The 27,740-nt window shown below is 44.8% G+C and overlaps 1 protein-coding gene across 1 annotated transcript in view; it reads right to left on the bottom strand.

Annotated features, from left to right (window-relative positions):
* RNF150 (ring finger protein 150) overlaps positions 1-27,740 on the bottom strand; it is a 276,638-nt gene that overhangs the window by 26,836 nt on the left and 222,062 nt on the right. The window contains exons 5-6 of the mRNA XM_035023019.1: positions 24,571-24,667; positions 17,270-17,480 (exon numbers count right to left, since the gene is read on the bottom strand). Of these exons, the coding sequence (XP_034878910.1) occupies positions 17,270-17,480; positions 24,571-24,667 (308 nt within the window). The remainder of the gene's footprint in view (positions 1-17,269; positions 17,481-24,570; positions 24,668-27,740) is intronic.

Raw genomic sequence — 27,740 nt, 5'->3', positions numbered from 1 at the left:
GTTGGGTTGAAGAGCATGTTCCAACTCTAGTGCCCCTGAATAAAATTAATATCAGGGTAGATAGAGACGAAATGTAAACGGATTGTAGGGGTAAGACAACACAGGATGTGCGAGTTGCCCCAGGTCTGTTCTCCCTGGGCAGGCATCCTGGGATAGCAGCACTAGTCTTCAGACTCTGGTTTTAGAAAGAATCACCCAAGAAGCCTGATAATAATTCCACTACTGGGTATGTGCCCAAAGAAAATGAAAACACTAATTTGAAAAGATACATGCACCCATCTGGTTCTGGTAACATTATTTACAATAGTCAAGATATGGAAGCAACCTAAGTATCCACCGATAGACAAATGGGTAAGAAAGATGTGGTGAATACACACACACACACACACACACAGTGGAGTATTATGCAGCCATAAAAGGGATGAGATCGTGCCATTTGTGACAACATAGATGGACCTTGAGGGTATTATGCTAAGTGAAATAAGTCAGGCTGTGAAAGTCAGGCTGAGAAATACAAAACCAAATGCATAAAACAAAAAGCAGAATGGGACCTATAAATACAGAGAACAGACTGATGGTTTGGCGCGGGGGTGGGGGGAGGTGAGTGGGGGGATGGGCAAAATGGGTGAAGGGGAGGGGGAGGTAAGGCTTCCAGTTATGGAATGAGTAAGTCACGGGAGTAAAAGGCACAGCATAAGGACTACAGTCAACGATACTGTAATAGCTTATATGGTGACAGACGGCAGCTCCACTTGCGGTGAGCACAGCATAATGTACAAACTTGTCAAATCATGATGCTGTACACCGGAAACGAATGTGACATTATTTGCCAACTATACTCCAATAATAATAATAAAAAAAGAATGACAGTTCTAAGCCCAGCTTTGAATATTGTGATTTGGTAGGTCTGGGGTGGGACCAGGAGTCTCTTTGCAATTACAGCCCAGGTGGATGTACAGACCACAGCTGAGCAACTCCAGTGTCTCCCCTTTGGGGAGAGTAAGAGAGCACTCAGCCCAGCCTGCCATTTATTCAAGGTGTGACTTCTGATGAGGTTCCTGCACCACTCTCACGTCAGCTTCTTACATGTACAAGAGTGATAATAATTGTGAAGTTTAAACAAAATACCCTAAAATTTCTCTGCAAGGCCCTTGGCACATGGCAAATGCTTCTTCTTCTTTTTTTTTTTTTTTAAGATTTTTATTTATTTGACAGAGAGAGAGACAGCAAGAGAGGGAACACAAGCAGGGGAAGTGGGAGAGGGAGAAGCAGGCCTCCCGCGGAGCAGGGAGCCTGATGCGGGTCTCGATCCCAGGACCCTGGGATCATGACCCGAGCCAAAGGCAGAAGCCCAACTGACTGAGCCACCCAGGCGCCCCCATGGTAAATGCTTCTAATACCTGCGTTCCCTCTCTCTCTTCTACTTTAGACAATAAGAAAGAACATTTTTTTTTTTAAGATTTTATTTATTTATTTGACAGAGAGAGACACAGTGAGAGAGGGAACACAAGCAGGGGGAGAGGGAGAGGGAGAAGCAGGCTTCCCGTGGAGCAGGGAGCTCGATGCAGGGATCGATCCCAGGACCCTGGGACCATGACCTGAGCCGAAGGCAGATGCTCAACGACTGAGCCACCCAGGCGCCCCAAGAAAGAACATTTTTTAGTGCTTTTATGGACCAGACCCTCTTCCAAGGAGTTTTGATTACATTTAATCCCATGAGGCGGGTGTTCTTACTACTTCTGTTTTACAGATGAGGGAATGGAGCCACAGAGATGTTGAGCAATTTGCCCAAGGCTGGACCTTGACTTAGCTCTACTACCTAGAGCGTACCTTATTTACAGGGGTACAAATCAGGGACACAGAACTTGAAAACCTCGCAGCTGTCTGTCTAGTAAAGACCCAGCCTTCACTTCCCAGCACCCTGACCACTTGGTCATGTTCCCCGATGCCTCCCCTTCTGACGATGACACTTGCACTCAGAGGGGACATAGGCCCACACAGCTGTAACTTGGCGGTAAGTGTGTCCTTGTCTTGTAGGGCACAGGGGCTAGGAGTACACTATCTAAAACTAAGGACTGCCTTACTTATAGGGGTCCATTTCCTTTTTCCAGACATTAGAGAGCATAAAGGTCCATTAAAGAAACTGATACATAAATTTGTTTGGGATACTGTTCCCTCTCTGACAAGCGAAAGTGGAACCACAGTTTCACGTTCAGGAGTCATAAATTGAGAGTCATGACCAGAAACTTCACTGATTCCTGTTGAGACGCAGTGAACTACGGTGACACAGGGTTGAGGGTACTGAGTCACGCACATATATGTGTGCAGACAGGTGCATATGAACGTAAGATGCGTACATGCGTGTGTACACGTGTGTGTTCCTGGCATCCGTCCGGGCACGCGTGTGCACACTCTGCGTAGGATACGAAGCGGATATTAAACTTGGCTTTCCAAATCCAATTTTCTAATGAGCTCCTTATGTAAACAACAGTTGCAGTATTATTATGGTGTTACGTTTCCTTAAAAAATTCATTCCATTATCCCTGTTGCACAGCAGGAGCGTAAGTGCAGCCAACACTCTCTCGTGCTGACAGCTCTGATTAAGGCATAAGTCTTTATTTATATAAATGATGCTTGACAAACTTTTTTTTTGAATAAACTTTATAAGTCCACTAATGGTCTCTCCCTGCTGGGAACAGTAGTTAAACCAGTGAGAGTATTAGCTGTGTCCGCGGCTGCCTGATGGGCACACACACAGTCGTACTGCATGATTTTACCAGTGCTGTTATTTTAATGGGACCTAATAGGACAATTCCAAACTGTGATTGTCCCTTAGACATCAGTGCCGATGAGGGGATCCCTGTTTGCCCCGAAACTGTCCCTAAATTGGCGATGACAAAGCTGGGGTGAGCTGGAGAGGACACGCTTTGCACTGAGGGGCTGTCAGGACTCGGGTCTAGCCAGTTAGCACCATAAAAGGAACGAGGCCCAGGATCACTGCTGCTTCCAAGGCTTTCAAGTTGCAAATGCAGATTTGTATGTAAATCCTGGCCGCATTTAAATGCCAGCTACTAACTAAAGCATCGTCAGAAGCATCCTCAGGCCCAAGCTCAACTCATCTGCTGGCAAGAGGAGTCACACGTGACAACAGTTTGCTACCTCTGCCCACAATAATTCCTGGGGATCCCTAGAAATCTACTTCCTAGCGGTTTTGGATGATGAGCCAAGGCCCCGGGGATTGGCGGTGGTGGTGTGTGAGTGCATGCGTGCATACGCCTGTGTGCAGGAAACCTCGCTTGATCCCCACCCTGGCGTGTGCTCTCTGGGAAGCCTCTGGAGTGAGCAGGATGGAGAGTCTTCCCACCGTCCTGGCATACTGACTTACCCAGACCAGTAGAATGTGACCTAACTGATCACATCACAGCTGGGGAGGAGAGTTTGGCTAACTCACTTAGCTACCATGCATTTTCTTCTCTCTAGAAGTTTCCCTGTAAGTTACCCCCAAAGGGGGGAAGCACGGTGAGGACCACCCCAGAAAAAAACCAGTGAGTTAGATATTTCTGTACCCTCAAGGTCTCCTAGTGGATTTTCTATATGGGGGCGTGGCACCCATTTGCCGAAAACTCAGAGGTTTCTATAATGGGTACTTCCGAAATTTTTGTTCTAAGCTGTTTCCCAGACTGAGCAAATCTGAGATTACTAGTTTATCCACAGATCATTCATCTGCAGGGCTGTCTGCTCAAAACACTCTCTAAGGTTATTTGTAGGGCTGCAGTCTGCTGAGTACCATACAGAGCTGTGTGCAGAAAGACCTAATTATGACTTTCTAGGAACTGACACTAATGGGTTGTTGATTGATTGATGGGCTGCCTCGTGATGATCCTGATAACCTGAGCGGTTTCTCTACAAATGGTGTTAGAAGGACAATCATTATTTTATATGAGATCATGGTCATAAAGCTTGCAGTCTGTAACTCAGGAGTACTCAGATGATCAATTAGCGAAAAAGAGCGTGCAGTTCTGGCTCAGGACGTAAAGTAATTCTGGGAATTGAAGAAGAGCAAGGTAATGTCCATTTTCCTCTCCGTGGGCGAATGGTTCAGGATACAACCTCCAGCTATAGGGCCTTGGAGTCTATTCGAGAAAGGTGCTCTGTAGGTATTTTTATAATATGAGGACATTCCAGTTGCACTAACAGGGACCTGCGATGTGTCTGTCGGGGACGGGTAGGGAGAGGCAACATGCCAGGCGCCGAACCGGCAGCTGCATATACATCGATTCATTTCGTCCTCACAAGGGGTGGTGAGGTGGACTTTACTGGAACAATTTTAAAGCAAATTAAGGCCCAGGGATGTGAAACTGAGTTGGCCACAAGCTACCAGCTCAGTGGGCAGCCAGGATCTGAGCCCAGATACGCCTGATGCCAAAGTCATCTGGTTTCCCCCCCAAGCCTGGATTCTCTCTCTCGGTAGGGTTATCTTCACTCATCGCACACGAATGTAAAATAGTAAGAGTAGTGCCAATGGTATCATGCCAAAAGGGAAGAGCTTCCTTTAAGCTGTACTGGCATCGGGGCCCTTGGTCTGTGTCATTTCCAGGGCCGCTGCAGAAAGTGCTGTGCCGTGAGGTGGGAGAGCCTTTCTCCACTCCCCCCACTCCGCCCTTGTTTCTGCCGCTTTGGTTCCGCTGCCGCCTCCAACCCCCCATCTCTGCTGTGTAGTCCAATATCAATAATGATAAATAATAAATCATCCATCCATTTCCATGAGGCATTAGTCTCCCTCCTTCCTTGTGGTGGGGGACGAGTGTAGCATTTGTGCCCCTGTCACATGGGGGTAGGGTCACAGAGTCATCCCAGAGGAACTGGCTATAGGGAGGCTCGGCCGCTGGTGCCTGGGTCCAGCTTGAGGATCCTTGGAAGAATATATATATATTCTCTTTTCGTTAGCAGACAAAATGCAAAAGCATATCACAACGCAGCCTCTTCTTCTAACTATTGCTTGTGTTGAGTTCTTTAAAATTCTTTAGCATATTCATTCGTTCATTCAATGAATGCTTATTGAGTCTAACTTTATGCCCAAAACTGTGCTGGATTTTGGGACATGAAGGCGAAAAGCCACAGTCTGTACCTTTTACGGTCCGATAAATTCAGTGGGGTGACAGATGCTTTCTTAAGAAATTGTAACAGAGAGAATTGCTTGGAAGAAAAGAATTCTAAAAGGAGCACCAGATTCTATTCTGCTTGGAGTAGCAGAGAAGGCATCTCAGCGAGTACAGCAGATGAGGTGTTCCTGAAGGATACCCACGACTTGGCAGGTGAAGGAGAAGCGTTGGGGGCAGTGTGCCCGGAACCACAAGCGGCTTGGAAATGCTCTGTGTCAAGTACCAGGTGGGAGGGGTGGTTAAAAAACAGAAAGAGATACGCTGCTGCCAAATGCTTCCTGATCTGTTTAGATTAGCCAGCTGGAGATTTTAACCCGTAGGTGATAAAAATGTTTTGAGCAAAACAGTGACAAGATCAGAATTCTGTAGATGGTTCTCCAGGAAGCAGGGTGTGGACACACTGGGTGGGGGTGGGGGGTCGAGGCTAGAGACAGAGAGTGCAGTGGCAGCCACAGAGAAAACGGAGGTAAGAGAAGATAAGGTCTTAAGTTACGGTAGTGGCCGAGGGAAACGGCCCATGGGCAGATGTTTAAAAGGCAGACTGAACATCCGGTGACTGTTTCACAACAGAGGGGAATAGAGTGGAAAGAACACAGGTAATCCCAACTTATTGGCTTGAGCACTAGGAAGTAATTTCATTGTAAAAACTGTGGTCACTAATTTATCTAATAAACCTATACACTCATATATTACAAATATAACAAAATGTAGCATGCAAAAAAGAAAACAGTCTTAAAAGTTTTGCACCGTGTACATTTGCTAAAGCAAAGTATGCCATGCAAAGGCCATAGTTTTCCCTGTAGTAAAAAACACATTTTGGGCAGGGGGGATGCTGATACAAAATGTATGTGGAATTAGTGAATTCAGTCTTCAATGGTATGTCAAATGACCCTTTTGTTTATCCTTTTAAACTTTTAAATCAATTTTTTTTTTTCATGCCCAGAACATAGTTTGACAAGACAAAAAGCATTTTATCTTTTCATCATTGTCTGGGAACTGTCGCTCTGCTGTATTTTTTAATATCTTAGCGTTCTTCTCATTCTCTGAAAATTCCTATTTCTCACAGTATCTGTTTCAACAGCATCTCCTGCAAGATTAGCTCCTCTGTAAGGACACAAATTATAGCTTATGGAATTCTCTTTGTTTTTATTTGTTGTGGTCTCTCTTTCTTAGATTTAGTGCCTTCTCATAACTGTCTAGCCAACCTTGCTCTCCACTCCTATTTACCAAGGAGGCACTCTGATTAAACGTGCATGGGTGGGGCTTGCAACTGAGAAGGGACCTTGTTATGGGCCTAAGAACACCAGCAGGTGGCTCAGGATGGAGAAGGGGATCTGGGGGTCCTAAATGTTCTTTACATGGTCTATTACCAGATCTTTTTTTTTTTTTTTAAAGATTTTATTTATTTGAGAGAGAGAGAATGAGAGAGAGCGAGTACATGAGAGGGGGGAGGGTCAGAGGGAGAAGCAGACTCCCCGCCGAGCAGGGAGCCCGATGCGGGACTCGATCCCGGGACTCCAGGATCATGACCTGAGCCGAAGGCAGTCACTTAACCAACTGAGCCACCCAGGCGCCCTATTACCAGATCTTTTGAGCACCACCCCTTACCCTGGCCTTCCTGGGCATCTGGTGCCCTACATCTCGAGGCTCCCCAGGGTTCTGAGTGCTAAACTGCTTGTTTCTTATCAGCATCTTCCTTAGGAGGCACTTATTAGACTTCATCTTTCTCCACTTTGCTAAGTGAATTTCCACTCATCTGTCACCCAAATTTGTTGGCCTATTATCTATTGTAATCTTTTCTCTGTTCTTAGTGTCAATTTAGGTTTTTATCTTTTATGAACCCTTTTGTGGGACTTTGTTAGGTAGCAGAGATAAACCCGTGGGTTCAATCTTTCATGTGTAGGCAGAAACCTCAAGTTGATTCTAGATGGTTCCTTCACCAAGAAGACCAGTCTTGATGCCCTCGAGTTTCAACCACTTCCTATGGGCATGCTTTAACGAGATTTTTAACTATGTACTATTATTAGTCTGGAACAAGTGAGCTTTCCTGGCATTTCTCTGCAGGGAACCAGTGTAACTCTGTGGTCCAGTACTGGAAAGACAATTTGGCCAGGGAAGGAACTCAATTTAGCACCTGTTTCAGTTTTTCCTTTTGGGATAGATATGACTGCTTCCTTCTGCTGCCCAAGAACATTATGAAGACAGAATAAGATATTGTGGGTGAATTATGCTTTGAGACCTTAGGAAGAATGGCCAATTGCTGGATTAAAAGAATTCCTTTCTGCCAGGAGAGAGCAAGCCTCCACTCCTTGAAAGAGGATATATAGATTTCTTACTCCTACTGCTTTAATAACGGATTAACATTAATTATTAAATTAAGTCTTCTTTACAAAACACGTTTCTGCCTCATAATTTCTAATAGAGAGGAAAATCTAATTTTTAGCATTCAACTTGTTAACCAATTAAACTAAATCTTAATAAAACATCTGGTGCTTAGGGCGCCTGGGTGGCTCAGTTGGTTAAGCGACTGCCTTTGGCTCAGGTCATGATCCTGGAGTCCCTGGATCGAGTCCCGCATCGGGCTCCCTGCTCGGCAGGGAGTCTGCTTCGTCCTCTGACCCTATCCCCTCTCATGTGCTCTCTGTCTCTCTCATTCTCTCTGTCTCAGATAAATAAATAAAATCTTTAAAAAAAAAATCTGGTGCTTAAATATTTTAGTGACAAGTAAAACAGAGTCTAGTTCTAAAATATTTAGGTGAACTGGAGCTATTCTTAGGTGATTATCAGTTATTTCTGTTAAAATTACATGAGGGACACGTGAATGGAGTCACACTGTGTAGCCTGCCCGGGAATGGGGGTCCACTGAGAGAGATTTTCTTCCTCAATTTGGGACCAACAGCTCTGAATGTGATACTTCTGCCTCAGCACCCTCATTTGTTAAATGGAAATAATACCACTTCCAAAAGATGTCACAGGGCTTTTTTTTTGTTTTAAACTACTTCCCTGAGAAGAGAAAATGAGGATATATGTGGTATCTGCTGTAAAAATAAAAAGCATTATAAATACACAAAAATCTTATGTATAGTGGTTGGAACTAAACACCAAACTGTGTATTCATATACATATCAATACCTAAACACAGACTTCACACCAACACCCCTATCTATTGAAGAAATGCAGTGCTTTTTTTGAAGTACTGTTTCCCATTGCCTAACAGCAATATTAAAGCAGAATGGAGAGTTGCTCCACATAATATTTTGGTCTATGTGATGTGCCACCGTAACTACCATTTTAAACATCACCACTAAAGGCTCTGTAAGAGCCAGGTGAGTAGTGCTTAAGAACTTCTGTGAGCAGACAGTTGTCACCTTCTGGGTCCAGGGTGCACTGTGTGGTGGGTTCCTAGGGGAACCGGGGCTCCGGCAGTGTTCCAGCCATCTGCACCCAATCGTCTTTCCAACTACTCATCTGACTCGAAGATGGGCAGATGCGGCATCTCCTAAGACCTCCTACAGTCTCAGAGAATGTGGCAGTGGGGAGAGAGCTGGGGGCACAGTTCCTTGCTAGTTGGCTTAGTGGCACTAGAGGGGGATGGGTAGCAAGAAGAGCTGGTAAGTGAGAATGCAAGATCTTGATTGAGCCTTTTCCAGTGGGACTTGGACGGGTGCCAGGAGGGAGTCTAACTTTAATCATAGAGTTATGGAACTGGAAATGATTTTAGAAATCATCTGCTAGGGGTGCCTGGGTGGCTTAGTCAGTTAAGCATTCAACTTTTGATTTGGCTCAGGTTGTGATCTCATGGGTCATAGGACGGAGCCCCATGTCCAGCTTCGGGGTGTCTGCTTGAGGATTCTGTCTGCCCCTCCCCCTACTCACACACACACTCTCTCTTCAATAAATAAATCTTTTTTAAAAGATTTTATTTATTTGAGAGAGAGAGAGAGAGATCACGAGCAGGGGGGAGGGGTAGAGGGAAAAGCAGACTCCCCGCTGAGCAGGGACCAAGATTCAGGACTCGATCCCAGGACCCTGGGATCATGACCTGAGCTGAAGGCAGACACTTAACTGACTGAGCCACCCAGGCATCCTAAAATAAATAAATCTTAAAAAAAAAAAATCACCTGCTAGTATAAGTGCCTTATTTGACAAGTGAGGAAATGAAAGTGCAAGGAAATGAAAAGGCAATGTGTAAAACTTGCCCAAGGTCACATAGCTAATTGGAGGCCAAATCAAGACTAAGGCCCAAATTTCCTGGCTTAAGCTAGTGGTATTTCCCTTATATCATCTTACCTCAAGTAGCTCCAGTAATGTCCTGGTAGCTGCATATTTTCTTTTTCCTGTACCACTGAATTTCATTTCTGAAATATTTTGACTTTTAGTACCCTGAGACTCTGAATTTTCAGAGCTAATTCTTATGTCACTCAGAAGGCATTCAGCTGTTCCTGCTTTCTTAATCTTTGAATAATGGAATTTCCTCATGATACGCTTTAGAATTGAAATGCAAAGAGAAATGTTATCCTATTTGCCCTCCGAGCTACTCAAATGTTGAAAAAGTGCTGACCTGTCGGTTGTGTTTCCTGCCATCAGCTGCCTCCTCCCGCTGAGATCCATGTCCAGTGTGACAATGTCTGGCGAAGTGCAGGTCTGCTCAACAGCCCTTTCCCTAGGCCACTCTTGGAACAGCTGCTGAGCTGTGACACTTACCCAGAGCCAGACAGCCCTGGGGGAAATTCATCAAACTGGAGATGGTGCTCTCAACGAGTAACTTAGAACGTCTGAGACAACCTCCCAGAAATGGATGGATTTGCTCTGCTGGCTGAGTTACTTTGTTTCAGGAAGACAGGTTTCTCCCGCGTGGATGGTGTGTGTCATGCCCAGGCTGAGTGCTCCAAGGGGCGATATATCTGTGGTCTAAATGGATTAATTCTCTCGCAGGCCGTTTGTAAATCTACAGGTCCTCGGTACTTCCTGTCAGAGGCACCAGATGTACATGACAGGAAAACCCTGGCAGCCTGGTTCCGAGTGGGCTTTCTTGGATTGGCAAACGTTTTTAATCATGGAGAAATTTTTTTTTAAACAGTTTTTAAAAAGATTTTATTTATTTGAGAGAGAGGGAGTGAGAGAGAGAATGAGCAGGGGGAGCAGCAGAGGGAGAGGGAGAAGCAGGCCCCCACTGAGCAGGGAGCCCGATGCGGGACTCGATCCCGGGACTCCAGGATCATGACCTGAGCCGAAGGCAGTCGCTTAACCAACTGAGCCACCCAGGCGCCCGGATTTTTTTTTTTTTTTAAGATTTTATTTATTTATTTGACAGAGAGAGACAGCAAGAGAGTGAGCACAAGCAGGGGGAGTGAGAGAGGGAGAAGCAGGCTTCCCGCTGAGCGGGGAGCCCGATGTGGGACTCGATCCCAGGACGCTGGGATCATGACCTGAGCCGAAGGCAGACGCTCAACTGACTGAGCCACCCAGGCACCCCAAGGAGAAATGTTATCGTGGAAAATCTGGTTTGTGGATTGGACAGTGGCCATGTGGGTCACTTGATGATCAAGGCATGTGCTTATCACAAAGATCTTTCCTCTTCAGAACAACTGTCTCTCTGCCGAAGCTCTCACTGAGCTGGTGAGCTGGATGGCTCAGAATCAAGGGGGTGATGTTGCTCCAGGAGCCTGGCATGTGATGAGACATGGCGATGACTGTGGGGAGCAGTATCACAATCTGCAGATGCTTTATTCTGTACAGAAGTAGTCCACCTGGGGCTTAACTATTTCCTGACGGAGTGATGACAGTGGGGTCTAAACTCCTAAATGGTTGGCTGATTCTGCTGCCTGCCACAGTGGAATAGTCCCATAAATCAAAGCCATCATCTTTCCGGGGCTAATGGGAATCTTATGGGCACCAAGGGAGATCATTTTCATTGCTGGTTCCAGCCAGCATATTTACCCAGAGTCAAGGGTAGCTACTTTGCCGTTTCAGGCTTTGATGCAGGTCACAAAAGCAGACGTGGCTACTCACTCTTGTTGTCTCTCATAAACAATGGAATACTTCACTTAGATGTGTTTATTTCTGGACGCACCAGTATATTTTGTAGTCACATAAAACCTGGAAATTGCTGCTTTGCAAATATAGCAGAGCATAGTTGCACATTTGACACAGAAATGTGATGCTCATGCCAACCCTCCCTTTTTTCTCTCAGTTGTCTCGACTCAGAGGTTCAAAACTGGGTTCCCTGGAAAATCCTCAATGTACAGTCTGTCTTGTTTTCACGCTTAGGCTGTGGTCAGAGCAAGGCTACGGGCATTTAAAACTTCTGAACATAGATGTCCTGAGTGCTTCACCAATTGCTCCTTAAATAGCAAACAAAGAACTTAAAAAAAAATGAGTGAATGTCACCTCTGGCCTAATTTTAAGAGAATCTGTCTTTAGGAATGAAGAATCCTCACAGAAGCTTATACTGAGTCCCTCAAATCAGAGAAAGCGAATCATGCCAGAGACTATACACGAGTCTCTGAATGAACTTTTTGGAAGTTTTTCCCATAATTAGGATGGAGAATGTGTCTCTGGAGAGCTCCTGGGGATTGCAGGGGGAGCTGTTGGCGGCTTTTTTTTCTATAAATGGCGTTTTTTCCTGGGCTGCAGTTTCAGCTGTGTCTTAGCAATTATTTTTGTCTCATGAATGCATTTTGAAGAGTATGAGCATGTTTTTTGTTTTTTGTTTTTTTTCCAAAAAGGCTGACCTATCTCTAGGTTCTTTCCAAAGAGACCATAGTTTAGTTGCCCTCTGAGCTAAGAATATGGTCCCTCCAGTAAAGATCATCAGGATGTTCAGAAACTAATTCTTTTGGTCTCTCATGGGACCCTTCCTGACTGTTTCTGCTGAAGAGGTGTGGACAGCCTCTCCCACCTCTACCCAGCGCTCTGCTCCGCATCCCACTGCTGGATGTATAATGGACATGAAGGGAAACCTGTTCTATGATTCTTGACTGCGTCACCCATTTTGAGACAATAAAGAAGAGAGAGAAGGAGAGGAAGGTAGAGAAACTGGTAAAGAGATTGTCTGAGGAGAGACTACGGTGCTGCTAAATCTTACCCCTCTAGCAAAAGGGGTGGGGGGAGGACTACCTCCCACACCCAAACCCAGTGAGGGGTTACTATCAGGGCACCCTGGAGGGGATTCTGAACTATGTTCTTGTAGGTGGGACTCAGAGAGAGCTGACTTCAGCCTTTGAAAGGCTAGAGCAGAATGTGGACGCAGGTCTCTTTCCTGCCCGGAGGGTAGAGAGAGGAGGCAGATGGCCTCTGTGAGGTCAGAGGTCAGACACAGCTGCTGGTCGGTAGGGGAGTGTTGGGGCAGGTGATGTGTGGGGGTCCAGAGCTGGCCTGGGCTCAGCTTGAGCCCTATCCAAAAGGGCCTAGAGGGTAAGGGCACTTTAGCAGACAGCAGCTGGGAATGTGTGCATGCACTGGGGCGGCAGGAGGCCCTACAAGTAAGCGAGAGATCCACCTGTCTTGAGGCATGGGAATTACAAGGAAAAGGGCCCCGCAAAAAATCTGTGTTTGGGACCTGAAGGGACTTCCAGGACAGTCAGTTACCTAGGAGTGAGCAGAAAATTCCTAGGCCTGCTGGAATTTTCACCCAGGGGAGGAGAATATTATACCCACTCAGTACATTTAACGTGGCACTGAGGCAAAAATAAAGGTGCATTTTAAACACATCACACATCATATTTGCTGAACACACTGGATGCACTATGCTTCCCCCAAGGATGAAAGTTGATAGAAAGTTAGCGAAGGAAGTCTCCCAGAGGAATCCCATACCACATTTCATTTCAAATGGCCGAGTATATAATAATTCATGCGTACCGCTTAACTTCTGTGAAATCTGAAGACCAGGTCTCCCAGCCACACACATTCTGGCATGTGCTCAAGAAGGTACAGGGGCAGCTTGGAGGTGTCTTGATTTGACCCATTTCCATGTCTCTTTCTAGCTCCTGGCTCCCTCCACTCCTCCCACCCTCCACTCTCCACCCCGTGGGCTGAATGCTGGCTTTTTCTAGTCGGAGGTAGAAGGAGTGGCAAGTGGGTATAACTGAGAGACAGTGCCAGACAGCTGTGTAGTGAAGTGACTTCATAAAGTAAATGGGCAGCTTCCTCGAAAAACAAAGGGAAGGTTTCAGACCCTCCTGAGTGGATGTGGAGTGGCACTAAATGTTTCCGCGGAGGAGTAATGGAGTCTTCTCCTTTTGTGTCTTTTTCTAGCTCCTGTCTGGAGTCTGCCAACACACAGAACTGTTTGTTTAGCTGTGTTTTTCTTTGATCCTCCGGAACTTTTTTCCTGGCTGAAGCAAATCCAAAAACTTGCAGCCTGGGCCTGGGGAGTCAGAAGGCGATGTCTGTTTGGGGTGCAATTAGGCATGGCCGCAGGCAAAGATTGGTGAGGGACGGCTGCGCGTTCAGGCACACGACCCCTTGCACCAAGGTGCAGGAGAAACAGTGTGTGATTTGGGACTGCCATGTGAGGTTGTCAAAGGCAGAATATCAGAAACAGTCAAGATAATGCATATGAGCACGTCTTCCTCCCAAATGTCAGACTTGCAACAAGTTTGGATTTCCTTTGCTATATAAACGCTTTTCTTTTTTTCCCTTTCCCGAGAACTGGAGATGATCCTTTAATGCCAGATTTTTCCATCTTCACGCTAAAGGCAATCTGTTCTACACTCCCCCCTTGAGTGCTGAAATGACTTCTACATGCATCTGATCGACCACACACCAACAGCATTTGCCAGACAGGAGGAGCAGAGGTAGGGATGAGCATGCAAGGAGGGACGACACACATTTTTTATCTTTCTGAGATTTAGAAAAAATGGGGAAAAGGAATAAATAAATGAAAGAAGGGAGCAAGCTACTGTGTTTATTTTCTCCCCTTGTTCATCCTCGGAGCATAGCGTAGCTAAGCGTGGGGCTCTGAAGCCAGTTACTTTAATCTCTCTGTGTCTCCATTTCTGCATCAGTAAAATGACAATAAAAATAGTATTTCCCTCATAGGGCTTAAAAAGGGGGCCGGTGCACAAGTGGTGTGATGTATTTGATAGCTATGGTTATTTCCTCATTATCTAGTAATTCCCTGGGTCTCTAGAGATGTGAGGTGGGAAAGGATAACGAAGAAAAGTTAGGTCCAACCTCTACTGGGTTATTTGTTTGTGATTTGCAGCAATATTGTATGCCAGCTACACTTAACTTTCCATCCACGTTATTTTTAGACAGCATTTGAGCTGGTTCTAATGGCATTGATGAGAATTTGAATCTTTTCACCCATTTATTCACACATCTGTGTTTGTTCATTTGTGGATTAGTTATTTGAGTTAGGGCACTAGGCAATTTACAAACCTACATACAGCAAAGGATTTTCTCCTTAAGGAATCTATAGCCATTTGGTTAGGGATATAAACGATTAATACCTAATGAGAATGACTGGGTTTGGAATATTCTGTTAGATCCCAATAAATAAAACTAATCAGAAATAAATGGGCTAGGAACAACAGTTTAAGAATAAACTCAGTTTCTGTACTAAGAGACTGATCTCTCTAGCCATATTCCTGTATACCATCCCCATCTTCCGATTACAGAGGTGGCCTCAGACCTCTCTTATTTCCTCAAATTTCCCACTATCTTCCTCTATAATGACCTGGCATTTTTCCTTCTGTTGATCAGGAGCACCCTGCTTCAAGATTAGATTGGACACATCTACTGAATGCCTGCCATGGCCTAAATACCCTATTTTAGGCAAAAACAGTTTTGAGATTACGAAGTATATGGGTGCAGACCATGATCCCATATTTCATTTTTGGATGTATTTTAGCCCACAAGTGATGCCTTTCCATTTGGCATCTGGCCTTTATGGAGATGTGTGAAGTACGTATCCACTTTCAAGAATATGGACTCTCACAGGGGACATATTTTCTCTTGAAAATGAAATAATATTTTATGACAAGGAAAATGATCCATTTTTGATTGGGTTCTTCTTACGGGCTTGAGAAAAGCTGTGCCTTCAGTGTTTTCGAACAGAAGTTTATCAGGCCTCCCAATATACTTCACTGAGACAATGAGCAGTGAAATGTCCGATGGGAAGCAAAGATGTCAATAAATGGAAAAATTACGGGACAGCCTTGGACTCTGAAAAGGGGACTTATCGTCTGATCTGCATCAGCCACTTTTCTGGGTCACGACTGTCTCATGCCAAAAATTAGAAGTTTATCAGGGTATAGATGAAATTACTTTTAAGGTTCTTCTATCCCCAAAATGACTAGGATTCTAGGTCTATGCCCTTTGGTATGGGGGCCACTAGCCACATGCAGCTCCTCAGGTCCTGCAGTGCGGCTAGTTCAAACTGACATGTGCTGTAAATGTAAAACACACACCAGATTTTGAGGCGTTAATACAAAAGAAAGAATGCAAAATATTTTGAGTATATTGGGTTAAATAAAATCGATCATTAAAATGAACTTAACCTATGTTTTTTACTGTGACTACAGAAAATTTCAAATGACATATGTGACTTACAGTATATTAATACTGGACAGCACCACCCTAGGCCTTCAAAACAAAGGGATCAGAATTCATCTTTAAGGACTTGGAGTGTTTAAAGGTCACTGTTTCAATGTTGAGGTCATCAATGCCTCTAAAAGTCAAGTTTTCAAAGTCAAAATTCTTACCCACCCAAAACTAATAAACGGTGTGGGGGCAGATATTTGCTACCAAGTTCCTCTTGAAGTTACTTTTTTTTTTTAAGATTTTATTTATTTGGCAGAGAGAGAGACACACACAGCGAGAGAGGGAACACAAGCAGGGGGAGTGGGAGAGGGAGAAGCAGGCTTCCTGCTGAGCAGGGAGCCCGATGCAGGGCTCGATCCCAGGACCCTGGGAACATGACCTGAGCCGAAGGCAGACACTTAACGACTGAGCCACCCAGGCGCCCCTTGAAGTTACTTTCTGCTGAGGATCTATGGCAGTTCTACAGTTATAATATTCCACATTCAACGCCTATGATAATGTCTCACTTATCCCATAAGAGATTATCAGGAAATATACCAAAATGTTAAGAGTGATAATTTCCAGGTGGGGTACTGAGTGATTTTTGCATTCTTTTTTATTCTTCATGTTTCAGTCTTTCAACAGTAAGTCTATTAGTTTCTTCATCAGAAAAAAGCATATCTTTACATTTCAGCCTGAATAATTTTTATAAATTCTACAAATATCGCAAATATATAAAAAAGAGACCAATTTAAAAAGAAATAGTCCCAAAGGCTTTAATCTGCTTTTCTCCATTTCCAAATTTTCTGTGTGAATAGGTTACTTCTATCAAGAGAAATAATACACCTTATTTTAACATCTCAATATCCACCCACCCTTTAAACCTTAAACCAAAGTTCATTTGCATGCTGGTTTTCTTAGAACTCCCAAAGCTTTTCTCTCTCCTGTATAAGACTAAAGAGCAAATGCTTTAGGTTTTAGCTTCAATCTTGAATGCTAACACAGCTATTTAATATTTTTATAACTACCATCAACTAGAGCTGGGGTTAGAGTATATGCAGAGGATAGGGAAGAAATCCAGAAGATAGTTTAATATGCTGCCGTTTACAGGGGTATACGTTGGACTGTAAAAACACCCACCTAAAGGAATACCATTTATATCTGAGGCCTGCAGCAACAGGGGAGAGCACCGTCCTGCACGCAGCCCAGGCCAGCTTGGACAGACATGGGCACGCTCACAGAGTGAGCAGGGTTGTGCCCTAGCCCAGTCCTGCTAAGCATCCCCTGCAGTTGCTTTTCTCACTCGCTCTTCACCACACCAGAGCCAGCGCCCTACCCACTTCAGGTACCATGGGGTATGACATGCTGCCGTGTGCGGGCAGGCAAGATGCACAGCCAGGTCTGCTGTCTACCCTGCTGGCTTTGGAAAGCGCTGGGCTTCTAAAGGCCTTGCTGGGTACAACTGGCAATGTTATATACTCAATTCACTTGTTTTCTTCTTGAGGAAAAGTGTCTTTTTCTAATTCCTATGTGGCGACAATCCTGTGGACTATGGCGCTTCTAAGCAGAGCAGAACTTACTGTTAGTAGTAAAGATGACTTCTCCTTCCTGCGGGGTGGGGTCTGTATCCAGGACCACCTGCAAGGCTCCCACCGTCCGGACAGCAGGGTCCAGAGTGACTGAACTTTCATTTACAGTCGTGTCGCTCGCGCCTGTGATCTGGTTGGTGGGTGGGCCTCCCAGAGATCCCTCGAAGTCGGTGGGCAAGTCATCCATGCAGTCGGCGTTGGGCTGATATGAACAGAAAAGGATCTGCCCTTAGTGTCTGTCATCAAGTTAGAGATGAAATGTTTATAGTCTAAGTCTTTTGTCTCAATGGAAAACCAAGTTCTTTACTGTCTTCCTCCTGAATCGCTTAAAAAAATTTTCCATTATAGTTTCTGTAATTAACATGAAAACAGCTTCCAAAATTTCCTTTTCAAGGGTTCCATTCAGATCTAGATATAACATTTTAATTCCAGGAGAAGCAACATTCATATATTAATATAATACTTGGGGGGGACATGGCATTTATTTAAAATGATAGCCCTTCCTTATATATGGTGTTTACTCCTCATACAGGAAGTAGCTGACTGACAGCAGATAATTAGCCCCAAAGACCCATGCATTGTTTGCAAACGCACTGATGACATGAGAGTAGAGATGGGGCACAGAATCTGACTCATGGTGAACTGTTTAGTAGAGATACACGCAAAAGCACAGGGTGAGGCTATTTTTGTTGTGGTGGTTAAACAGGAGCCAAAGCCAGCTGTAAAAAAATAACCTATTTACTTAACATGCAAATTGATCACGCGTTTGTCAAATCCTCTAAATGAAAATTTTAGAATCCTAAAACTAGATGGTGATGCCATCTAGTTTAACGATCCACTCATTGCAAGACTTCCCTCCCCTCCCTCCAGGCCCCTATCCTCAGATCTCTGGCAGCCTCACTTGAATAACATAAAAATGGGGAGCTCTCAGCTTGGCATGGGAGCCTGTGTTGGCTACTTTGTTAGACTATTCTATCACTGGGCAAAATTTTACCCTTGCCAGTTTTTCTCTTTGGTCTTAGTTCTGCCATTCAAAATTATATTGAATGTGTTTATATGTCTTCCACAAACAGCTTTTAAAATGATTTTCAGTTGTTATGCCTCCAAAATTATTTTAAAAAGATGGTGTTGCAGAGATATGGTCTTGTGAAATCTTAAGAACAGCTATGAATTAAATTTTTTTTTGCTTGATCTAACCATCAACATTGCCTTGAATGATGGTAATTACGTGGTTTTGCACTCTCAAAGGGTGCAGATCAGGACAGGTAGGATTAGGTGAGGAAAATTCTGGATTGGCACTGATTGAATTAACATCACAATAACTACACTGTGCTCAAAGTTCACCCAAAGGGAAAATCTATAACTCATGGGCTCACTGGGAGCACAAAGCAAGAAACCCAAAGCAGGGGACTCTCGTCCTAACTTTCCACTCTTAAACCAGTCTCCCAAACTCCACACTTGTGTTTCCAATAGTCAGTTGGAAATTTCCATCAATCTCATAAAAACCCTCAAATTCAGCTCATTTCTTCTTTCTCTGTATTTTCTTTTTGTTTCACCTTCTTCATCTCTATTGGAAGTGTGCCAATTCACTGAAACTCAAGTTATCAAAAGTCAGTTCACTGAATGACCAACCCACCATATTTACTAAACTTAGAGATCATAACACTGGACATGAGCAGGTATGTTACGAATTTTTTCCCCTCATTACTAGCCTCCCTATTTCCTTACAGTTTCCTCCCTGGTATATTCCATTCTCTTACTTTCTCACCAGAGCACTCTTCAAAAAAAAAAAACAAAAAAAGTGGGGCCCTGAGTGGCTCAGTTTGTTAAGCCTCTGCCTTCGGCTCAGGTCATGATCCTGGAGTCCTGGGATGGATGCCCAGGACCCAGTCGCGCGTTGGGCTCCCTGCTCAGCGGGGAGTCGGCTTCTCCCTCTGACCCTCTCCCCTATCGTGCTTTTTCTCTCTCTCTCTCAAATAAATAAATAAAATGTTAAAAAACAAACAAACAAAAGGTATGTTCTTCTTTTCTCTTGAAGAATGAATTATAAGTTCCTTAGTGGGGCAAAACAAGGTCTCTACACCCTCACCCCAGCCAGCTTTTCTGGCCTCACCTCAGCCTTTGGAAAACACACCTATATTCGCTATCTCAGTGCTTCAGCTTATGCTGTTCCTCTGCTCAGCCCCAACCACCCCCACCCCCTTTCTTATCCCCAGGTCTCCAACTAACTGTGGTGAACTCCTAACCATCCTTCAATTCCCAGGCCAAATGTCACCTTTTCTTTTCTTTTTTTTTTTTTTTTTTTATATTTTATTTATTTATTTGACAGAGAGAGAGAGAGAGCGCACAAGCAGGGGGAGCAACAGAGGGAGAGGGAGAAGCAGGCTCCCCAAAGAGCAGGGGGAGCCCGACGCGGGACTCGATCCCAGGACCCTGCGACCATGACCTGAGCCGAAGGCAGTCGCTCAACCAACTGAGCCACCCACGTGCCCCCTAAATGTCACCTTTTCTAAGTAGTGTTCCCTCCCAGGTAGCATCTTTGATACTGTGACACTGTGTAGGCATTTTTCTCCCTGTTACGGTTTATTTGTAATTATGCTTGTCTTTGTCTCACTCTACTAGTCCACAAGCTTTCTTTCCCCCCAGTTTTATTCAGATATAATTGACATGTAACACTGTGGTAGTTTAGACAACAGGATGATTTGATACACACATATATACTGGAAAATGATTAACACATAAGTTTAGTCAATATCCATTAGCCCATATAGTTACAAGTTTGTTCCTGTGATGAGAAATTTTAAGATCTACTCTCTTAGCAACTTTCTAATATACAATACAGGATTGTTACCATGCTGTGCCTTACATCCCCAGGATTTATTTATCTTATAATTTGACCACCTTTACCCATTTCACCCCCACCACAACCCCCGGCCTCTGGCAACTACCAGTATGTTCTCTGTTTCTATGAGCTCAGTTTTTAGATTCCACATATAAATGAGACATGAGCTTTTAAAGTGAAGTCACTACATTATATTGATCTTAAATTCCAAACCCTCATACAGTGTCTGTCAATTATTAGGTGCTCAGTAAATACCAATTTGAATATATTTTTAAAAAATATTTTATTTATTTATTTGACAGAGAAAGACACAGCGAGAGAGGGAACACAAGCAGGGGGAGTGGGAGAGGGAGAAGCAGGCTTCCCGCAGAGCAGGGAGCCCGATGCGGGACTCGATCCCAGGACCCTGGGATCATGACCTGAGCCCAAGGCAGACGCTTAACGACTGAGCCACCCAGGTGCCCCTCAGTTTGAATATTTTATCTGAGTTTCAGTTTATTACTATGAGAAGCTGGGAATGTTAGTATTTGCCCTAGATCAATGAAGGGAGGATTTGAGAAAATGTTTTTAAAAACTGTCAAGTTCTATGCGGAGGTAAGGTATGCTATTCAAGGGTAGCAGATTATGCCACCTCAAAGTGTGCTGCTGGCATAACGATTATTTTGAGTTAAACACAGTCGAGAAGAAGCAGATAAAGACATATTATCTGCCTTCCTCCCATCTGCCTAAAAGTAGGGCATAAATTTGTAAAGGTGGCCTCCCTCCTTGTACCAGGAAGAGAACATTCTTAGAAACAGAGTCTGGGAGTTGACGCCAAAATGGATCTGTAATAACACACCTTACTACCATGCCCTTATCAGCCATTAGTTTCCCTCATATACGTACTTTCCCACAATTTGCTGCCCTACAAACTCAAGGTCTTTTCCTTTGTCTTGTCGCTTCTCTAAAAATTTGTTCTTTCATGAAGATGCTCTATATGTCCAAGTTCTGACCACCCCTTTGAGTTACTCATCCCTACACACTCCCATGTGCATGGGCAATGCACATGTGAATAAATGTCTGGTTGTTTTAGTAATCTTTTGCTAGTCTCATTTCCAGGACCCCAGTCAGAGAACCTAGGAGGGTAGAAGGGGAAAAACGTGTTTTTTTCTTCCCCTACAGTACATAAAAACACTTAAAAGCAAAACCAATTTTGTGTGGGGTGTCAGGAAAGAAAAGATTTCATGATGAGAATACTGCACTGGTTGGTCTTTCATCCATAAGCATCTGAATACAGTCACAGATGCGATAACAACGGACTTATTTTTCAAAATGTTGACTTCACTTGTTGATATCGTTCCTTTGTTTTACCTCTTTTTTTTTTTTAAAGTTATTAATTTCGATGCAGAGTATTCTCTTTTCCTTTGTGGACTAGTAGGAACAGTATTATATCTTTAACAGGAGGGGAAAACAGAAAGAGCTCATTAGCTCAATGAGACTGTTAATGGTGGCACACATGAATAATTTGGCTTAGGTGTAACATTTAATAGACCACAGCTTAGAGAAACTCACAGTTTGTATCCACTCTAAGGGGTTCATCAAATAAAAGAATATTTTGGAAGAAACCCAATTTATAGACCTCTACGAGAAATTACAGTCATAATGTTTAGCAGAGATGTCAAATACCAGCTGCAAGTGAATACGGCGCAGGTATTCAAATTCAGGTGAGCATGGGGAAACTCCTCAAATAAACCAATCCCTAAACAGCTAGGAACTTGGCAATACCGCAGCTACGTGGGATTTCTGTTCAATAACTATCATGCTATTCGTATCAGGACAACAGTGATAGGAGAAGGTGTTTGCTTCAGCTTCCAGCTTTCAACTTACATGGATTTGCCTTAGAGCACAGGGGCGCACAAGGATACTCAGTTAAAGACAACCAAACCCAAACCCAAACCAAGCCAAAAAAACCTTCCACCTGTATCTGGAGACAATTTAGTTGACCAAGATTACAACTGAGGCCTTGGTGAGCGGGCACTGTTCAAAGGAGGACCAGACTGAATTTCATAAATATGATGCTGTGACTGGCAGCCTTCAGACTCTGAAGTTCAACGATGCCACAGACATTTATTGAGAACTTGGCATATGAAAGGGAAACAGAGGTAAGCACCAACAGGCACTTATTTTTAGAGACTGACAAGCTCTTTTCAATTTTCCTTAAGAACGGAATACAAGGAATTTAGAAAAATTGGAAAACAATCTCTGTAAGCAGCATACAAAGGGTTTTAGTTAGCTATAGGAAGTATTTACTAATTGAGAAGGCTGTGAGCTTGTCCAGTGACATGGAAAGTTATACGAATGCCAAAAAAAAATCATCTTTTTGGTATAGTTTAGGCATGGTGCTACCCAACGGTGAAGTATGGAGTGGAACAACATCCCAAATTCCTCCCAGATCCAGACTTCAGTATCATCCTCTAGAACAAAACCAGAAAAGCCTTGGGGAGGCAAGAGGGTAGCCAGTTGCCTTGGTGCTTCCTGAGAAGTAGCACAGATGCCTTCTTCTTCCTGGAGGATGTTCTGTTCTCTGGGTCGAGCTCAGATGCGTGTCATGTTCCCGTTCAGCTGGCCTTTATGAATCCTTGGTCAAATCCCAAAGATGCTACCCATGTTTATTTTTCTGGAAGTCAAGTGTGCTAAGTAAAATGCTATCCTCCATACTTGGTGGGCATGGAACCATGAACAAAATGCCCAACTGTTAAAAGTGAAAATGCTATTAATTTTGGAAATAAGCACAAAGGCCACCCAATAATTCTGTTTTTTAAAACAGTATCTGTATTCTCAACTCATTCTCAATAGCTTCTGGAGAAGTCATACCTCCTCTGGAAAAGCCTGAAGTCAAATGCTATTTAGTACAAAATTTAACTACCAGGGGTGGTTTGATTTCATTGTCCTGACCAAGAAGCACTGGGATTGATAATCGGGAGCTTCGAGAATATCCTGCGGAATAGGACCTGGAACAAATAGCGTGACTGTCTATCTTTCATTGTAAGTATTCTAAAGATGTTGGAGACTAAAGACAACATACACATACGCAGGCACACACTACCTACATTTCCCCTCCTCCCCCGTATGAATCAGTTGCAGCCAGAAATGTGAAGAGTGCACACCCTGACTTCAACTTTCTAAGCTCCCAATATCTGGTAGAGAGGTTGGGTTCTTACTAATATTTCATGTTCACTGTAATTGATTTTCACCTTGAATGCATTATGCATTTACAACTCTGGTCTGAAAATTTAATGCTTTGCCTTTATAAAATCTAGCTCAAAGCGACAGTCACATGAGCTGATCTGTGTTTGGTGTATCAACCATGAAAAACAGCATACAGCTGGTGTGGACGCAGCTGGTACGGGGTAGAAAATTCAGCCAATGCATGACCTCAGAATGCTTCAGATGTGCCCTCTCCAACAGAGCCACTCTGATAGTCCTAGGATAATTAGCCCTTTGGCATGAAAGGAAACCTTTGCTATCTGGTCCTTTCTTCTTCAGTGGTATCTTGGGACCCTTAACATTCTCTTTATTCTCTGCCATTAGTAGGGAGAAGTGACAACGGAGAGGCTGCGGCAGAGTGGAGGGGACAGGGAGGAGGCTGGGCTCCGCATCCTGTTTGTCTAGCTGCTTTTAGACCGTGCCCGTGTTTTTCTCACTTCTCTGTGCAGCCCTCGGATTTGGTGGCCTGGCTTGCTTCCTGCCCTCCCTGCTGCAGCTGGTGTCTCACCAACCACCAGCTTGTGGGCTTCGCTCTAATACGGTCCTGGGAAAGTCCTTCCCTGGAGCAGCGAGCCAGCCAGCTGGTGGGGTTCACTCTGCACTGGGGGAGAGACTAAATTTTATAAACACATAACCGAGGGCACCAGCGGGATGGCAGTGCTAGAATTAAGGGGCTCTGGCTCTGCTTTCCTGTTCACTCGAGGTCTCTGCGGAGACCTGAGTTGAGCAGAGGCTCTGGGCCAGATTCCCAGTGGCTGGCTTTGCCTCCCCTTGTTCAGAAGAGTTTCTTTCCCGGGAAAGCTAGGCGTAAGGCAGCCTCAGAAAGCGTGGCATGCAGATGTCCTTGCAGGCAGCGCATGAGTAATGTACAGGAGGCGAGCAATGGGCAACTGGGCCATCTAGTCTCTGCTATGGCCTGCCTGCGCTCACAGCCTGGAACCCAGATGAGCAGCTTACGAGCTGCAGAAGCAGCATCTTGGGTCACAGGCATGGATGCGGTGAGAGGGTTGTGATGTTCCCCGGCTGAGAGAAAGTGAGAGGAGAAATGTTCTCAGACATGGGCGTTTTCTCGGGGCCTCATCGGATGACACCCCTGCTATGCAGGTGAAGGGTCAGAGAAAATCCACGTGTGCTGTTTTCTCCCTGCTTTGGGGGTAATGCAGAAAGACACACATTACGATGCTGTAGGCTGGGCTGTGCTTACCGGGATCCCTAGGGCTTTAAGAATGTTCATCTTGCACATGGGACAGGTGCGATGGTCTAGAAGCCAAGGGTCAACACAGGACTTGTGGAAAAGATGCCTGCAATGAGAACCATACATCTTAGAGTGGCGGTAACTGCAGAGAACGACCTAGTCCACCACAGCCCAGAGACTTGTCCAAGGTCACTCGACTGCTCAGAAACAGAGCCAAGACCCAAACCTCCGTCTCCTAGCTCCGGGGCCAGTGAGCTTCCTCTTATACCCTGTGCTGACACAGTCAAATTTTGTCTGGATCCCAGGACTGTCCTCTGATTCACAACTGAGTGTTCCAAGTTTCAGAAAATGTAGAGAATGTAGGCACAGAGAGATTATTCTCTTTCTCAATAGGAAGAATGCTTAGCGGGGAAGAATGTAAGTGGGGAGGCCTGCACAGACCTTTGAGGATATAACTCGAGAGAGGCTACTTGCAAATAAACCCAAAGTTTCTTTCCTCCAGTCAGAAGACAACTGCAAAATAAAGGCCTGTTTCCATGAATATTTGGGCGCTCACACAGAAGGGCGGAAGCGCTCCTGGAAGCATTTAACGACACAGATGCCATTCTACGTTGTGATGGCCGCTGGCTGCTGAAGCAGAAGCCGGGGTGAACGGCCCTGTACCCTTTACTGTGTGTACAGCTGACGTGCTCAACGCCCCTGCCGCTCTCATGCACCAGGCCCGCGAGCCTTCCCTGCGTGCCAGCAGAAGCGGGGCACTCAGGAGGGGCAGGAGGGGGGCCTCCTAACTGACCTTTCACTCAATGTGGCTCTCAGGGGCCCAAGAGATCATCAGGGGCTGCTGGAGTCAGAAGCTTTTCTTCTCACTCCCGACCACAGGCAGAAGCAGACAGAACTTCCTGCCTGGGGCAAGAAGAGAGGGAATGGTCGGCCTGAAGTATGAGGGCTTCGCAGGACATCCTGTCCACGCCTGACCTCGTCCTCTGTGCGGCACTATTCCTGGAATACGTTTACTCTCTGTCTCTCACCTTTGCCTTCTTTTGTTCTAACAGTTCTAACCGTTTTCTTTGTGATAGGGGGCTTTCGGCTCAGATGCTTCAGAGGGACCCCTAAAGTAGGGAAGAGGGCGGGAAGGGCCAGCTTTTATTTTTTTTAATTTTTAAAAAATTTTTAAAGATTTTATTTATTTATTTGACAGAGAGAGACACAGTGAGAGAGGGAACACAAGCAGGGGGAGTGGGAGAGGGAGAAGCAGGCTTCCCGCTGAGCGGGGAGCCCGATGCGGGGCTCGATCCCAGGACCCTGGGATCATGACCTGAGCCGAAGGCAGACACTTAACGACTGAGCCACCCAGGTGCCCAAGGGCCAGCTTTTAAATGGAAATTGGGGAGAAACCCACGTGCTCAGGCTGGGTTAGCTGTATGTATGCTGGATCGGATTAGACTGGCAATTGGAACAGGAGAGTAGCAACCTGCATGTGTCATCATGTTCCCAGATGATCGTCTGGAATGTCTGCAGATTTATTCCTTGGAAGCTACATATCACACTCACTCGTTCCTCTCTCCATACATTCATCCAACAAGTAATCAACGCCAAGGATCGGGCTCAACACTGGGAATCAGCATGGTAGTGATTTGGCTCCTTCCCTTCGGGAGTGCAACAGGAGGAGCAGATGTTAATAAAATAACAGAAATAAACGACTTAATGACAACAGTGCTAAGTACCACATTAGAAGAACGCGGAGTTTGGGGAGGCTTCTAACTGGAAGATTCATCATCTCGTTGCAGTACTCAGGGAAGATCTTTCTGATCAAGTGCCAAAGCGAACACTCGAGGGCCACATGGATGGACATTTGTTATCCGCATGAAGGGGAGGGGAGAAGAAGGAGGGTGTTCTGGGCAGAATGATCGACTGGCACCAGAGCCCTAAGCTGGGCACTGGCAGAAGTGAGGGAGGGACTAAAGTGGAATGAACCCCCTCCCCCGAAGCAGTATGGACCTCCCTACGTTCAGGCTCTGCATTCAGGGAGCAAGCTCTGAATCCGAACTTGCTCACCAAATGGAGTTCCTTCCGGGAAAAATGTTGAACATCACGATCCTTCTGACTGCTCTGGGGAGGCAGCCTCTGCTGGGTCTCCCGCACACGTGCTGGCGTCAGGGAGGGCCAGTCAGCAGCTGTCTGAGCTTCAGTAAGTCTCTTACTATCCCCAAGCTTCAGGTACCCCATTTGTAAGCTGGAGATACACCTACTCATGCAGAGAGGTCTCCTCAGAGTCTCCAAGCCACAAAAGCTGGTAATTGTTCTCGAACACCCCAGGTCATTCCTCTCTATGGACTGGTCATTCTGACATCTCTGTGATGGTAAGTTTTGTGGGTCACCTTGGCTAGGCTATAGAGCCCAGGCATTCAATCAAACCCTAATCTAGGGGAATGTCATAGATCTGGTTAACATCTACAATCAGTTGACTTTAAACTTTAAATAAAGATTATTCTAAACAATCTAGGTGGGCCTTATCCAATCAGGTAAAGGCCATAAGAACAAAACTGAGGCAGAAATTCTGCCTCCAGTCGGCAGCATGAGATTCTGCTCGAGTTCCTAGCCTGTAGGCCTGCCCTACAGATTCCTGACTTGCCAGCCCTATAATCACGTAGCCAATTTCTTGAGAAATCAATGCCTTGAAAACTCTCTCATATATATATTATATATATGATATATACATATATATACATATGATATATAATATGGTGGGATACAGTGGGATTCTTTGGAGAACACTGACCAATATATCCTCCAATGAAAATACAAGGTCCATGAGAGCAAAATCCTCATTTGCCTAATCACTGTTGTATCCCCAGCCTCTAGAATAGTTCCTGGTTCTTGAGCGATGCTCAAGAAATATTTGCTATATGATTGGATACTTATCCAAAGAGCTGGTACTCCTCACTGCCTATGCATGCTCATCAAGCCACGTGGCCTCCTCCAAGCTAAATCTCTTCCACATGCTCTGCTTCCCTTCCATTCTCAATGCTTCTCCCTCACGTCTAATCTTGTTAATGGTCTTTATTATTAAAATAACATCTCAACTGCTCTCCATGCCACCAGCTTTTCCTGTTCTTTTCATCCCACTCATCCTTGCCAGATTTCTCTTCCTAAAATACAGTACTAGTTGCATCACCCCC

The sequence above is a fragment of the Mirounga leonina genome, unplaced genomic scaffold (assembly GCF_011800145.1).
Source record: "Mirounga leonina isolate KUSES-001 unplaced genomic scaffold, KU_Mleo_1.0 Mir_176, whole genome shotgun sequence".
Taxonomy (NCBI): Eukaryota; Metazoa; Chordata; class Mammalia; order Carnivora; family Phocidae; genus Mirounga; species Mirounga leonina.
This window is presented reverse-complemented; position numbering and strand designations above follow the sequence as displayed.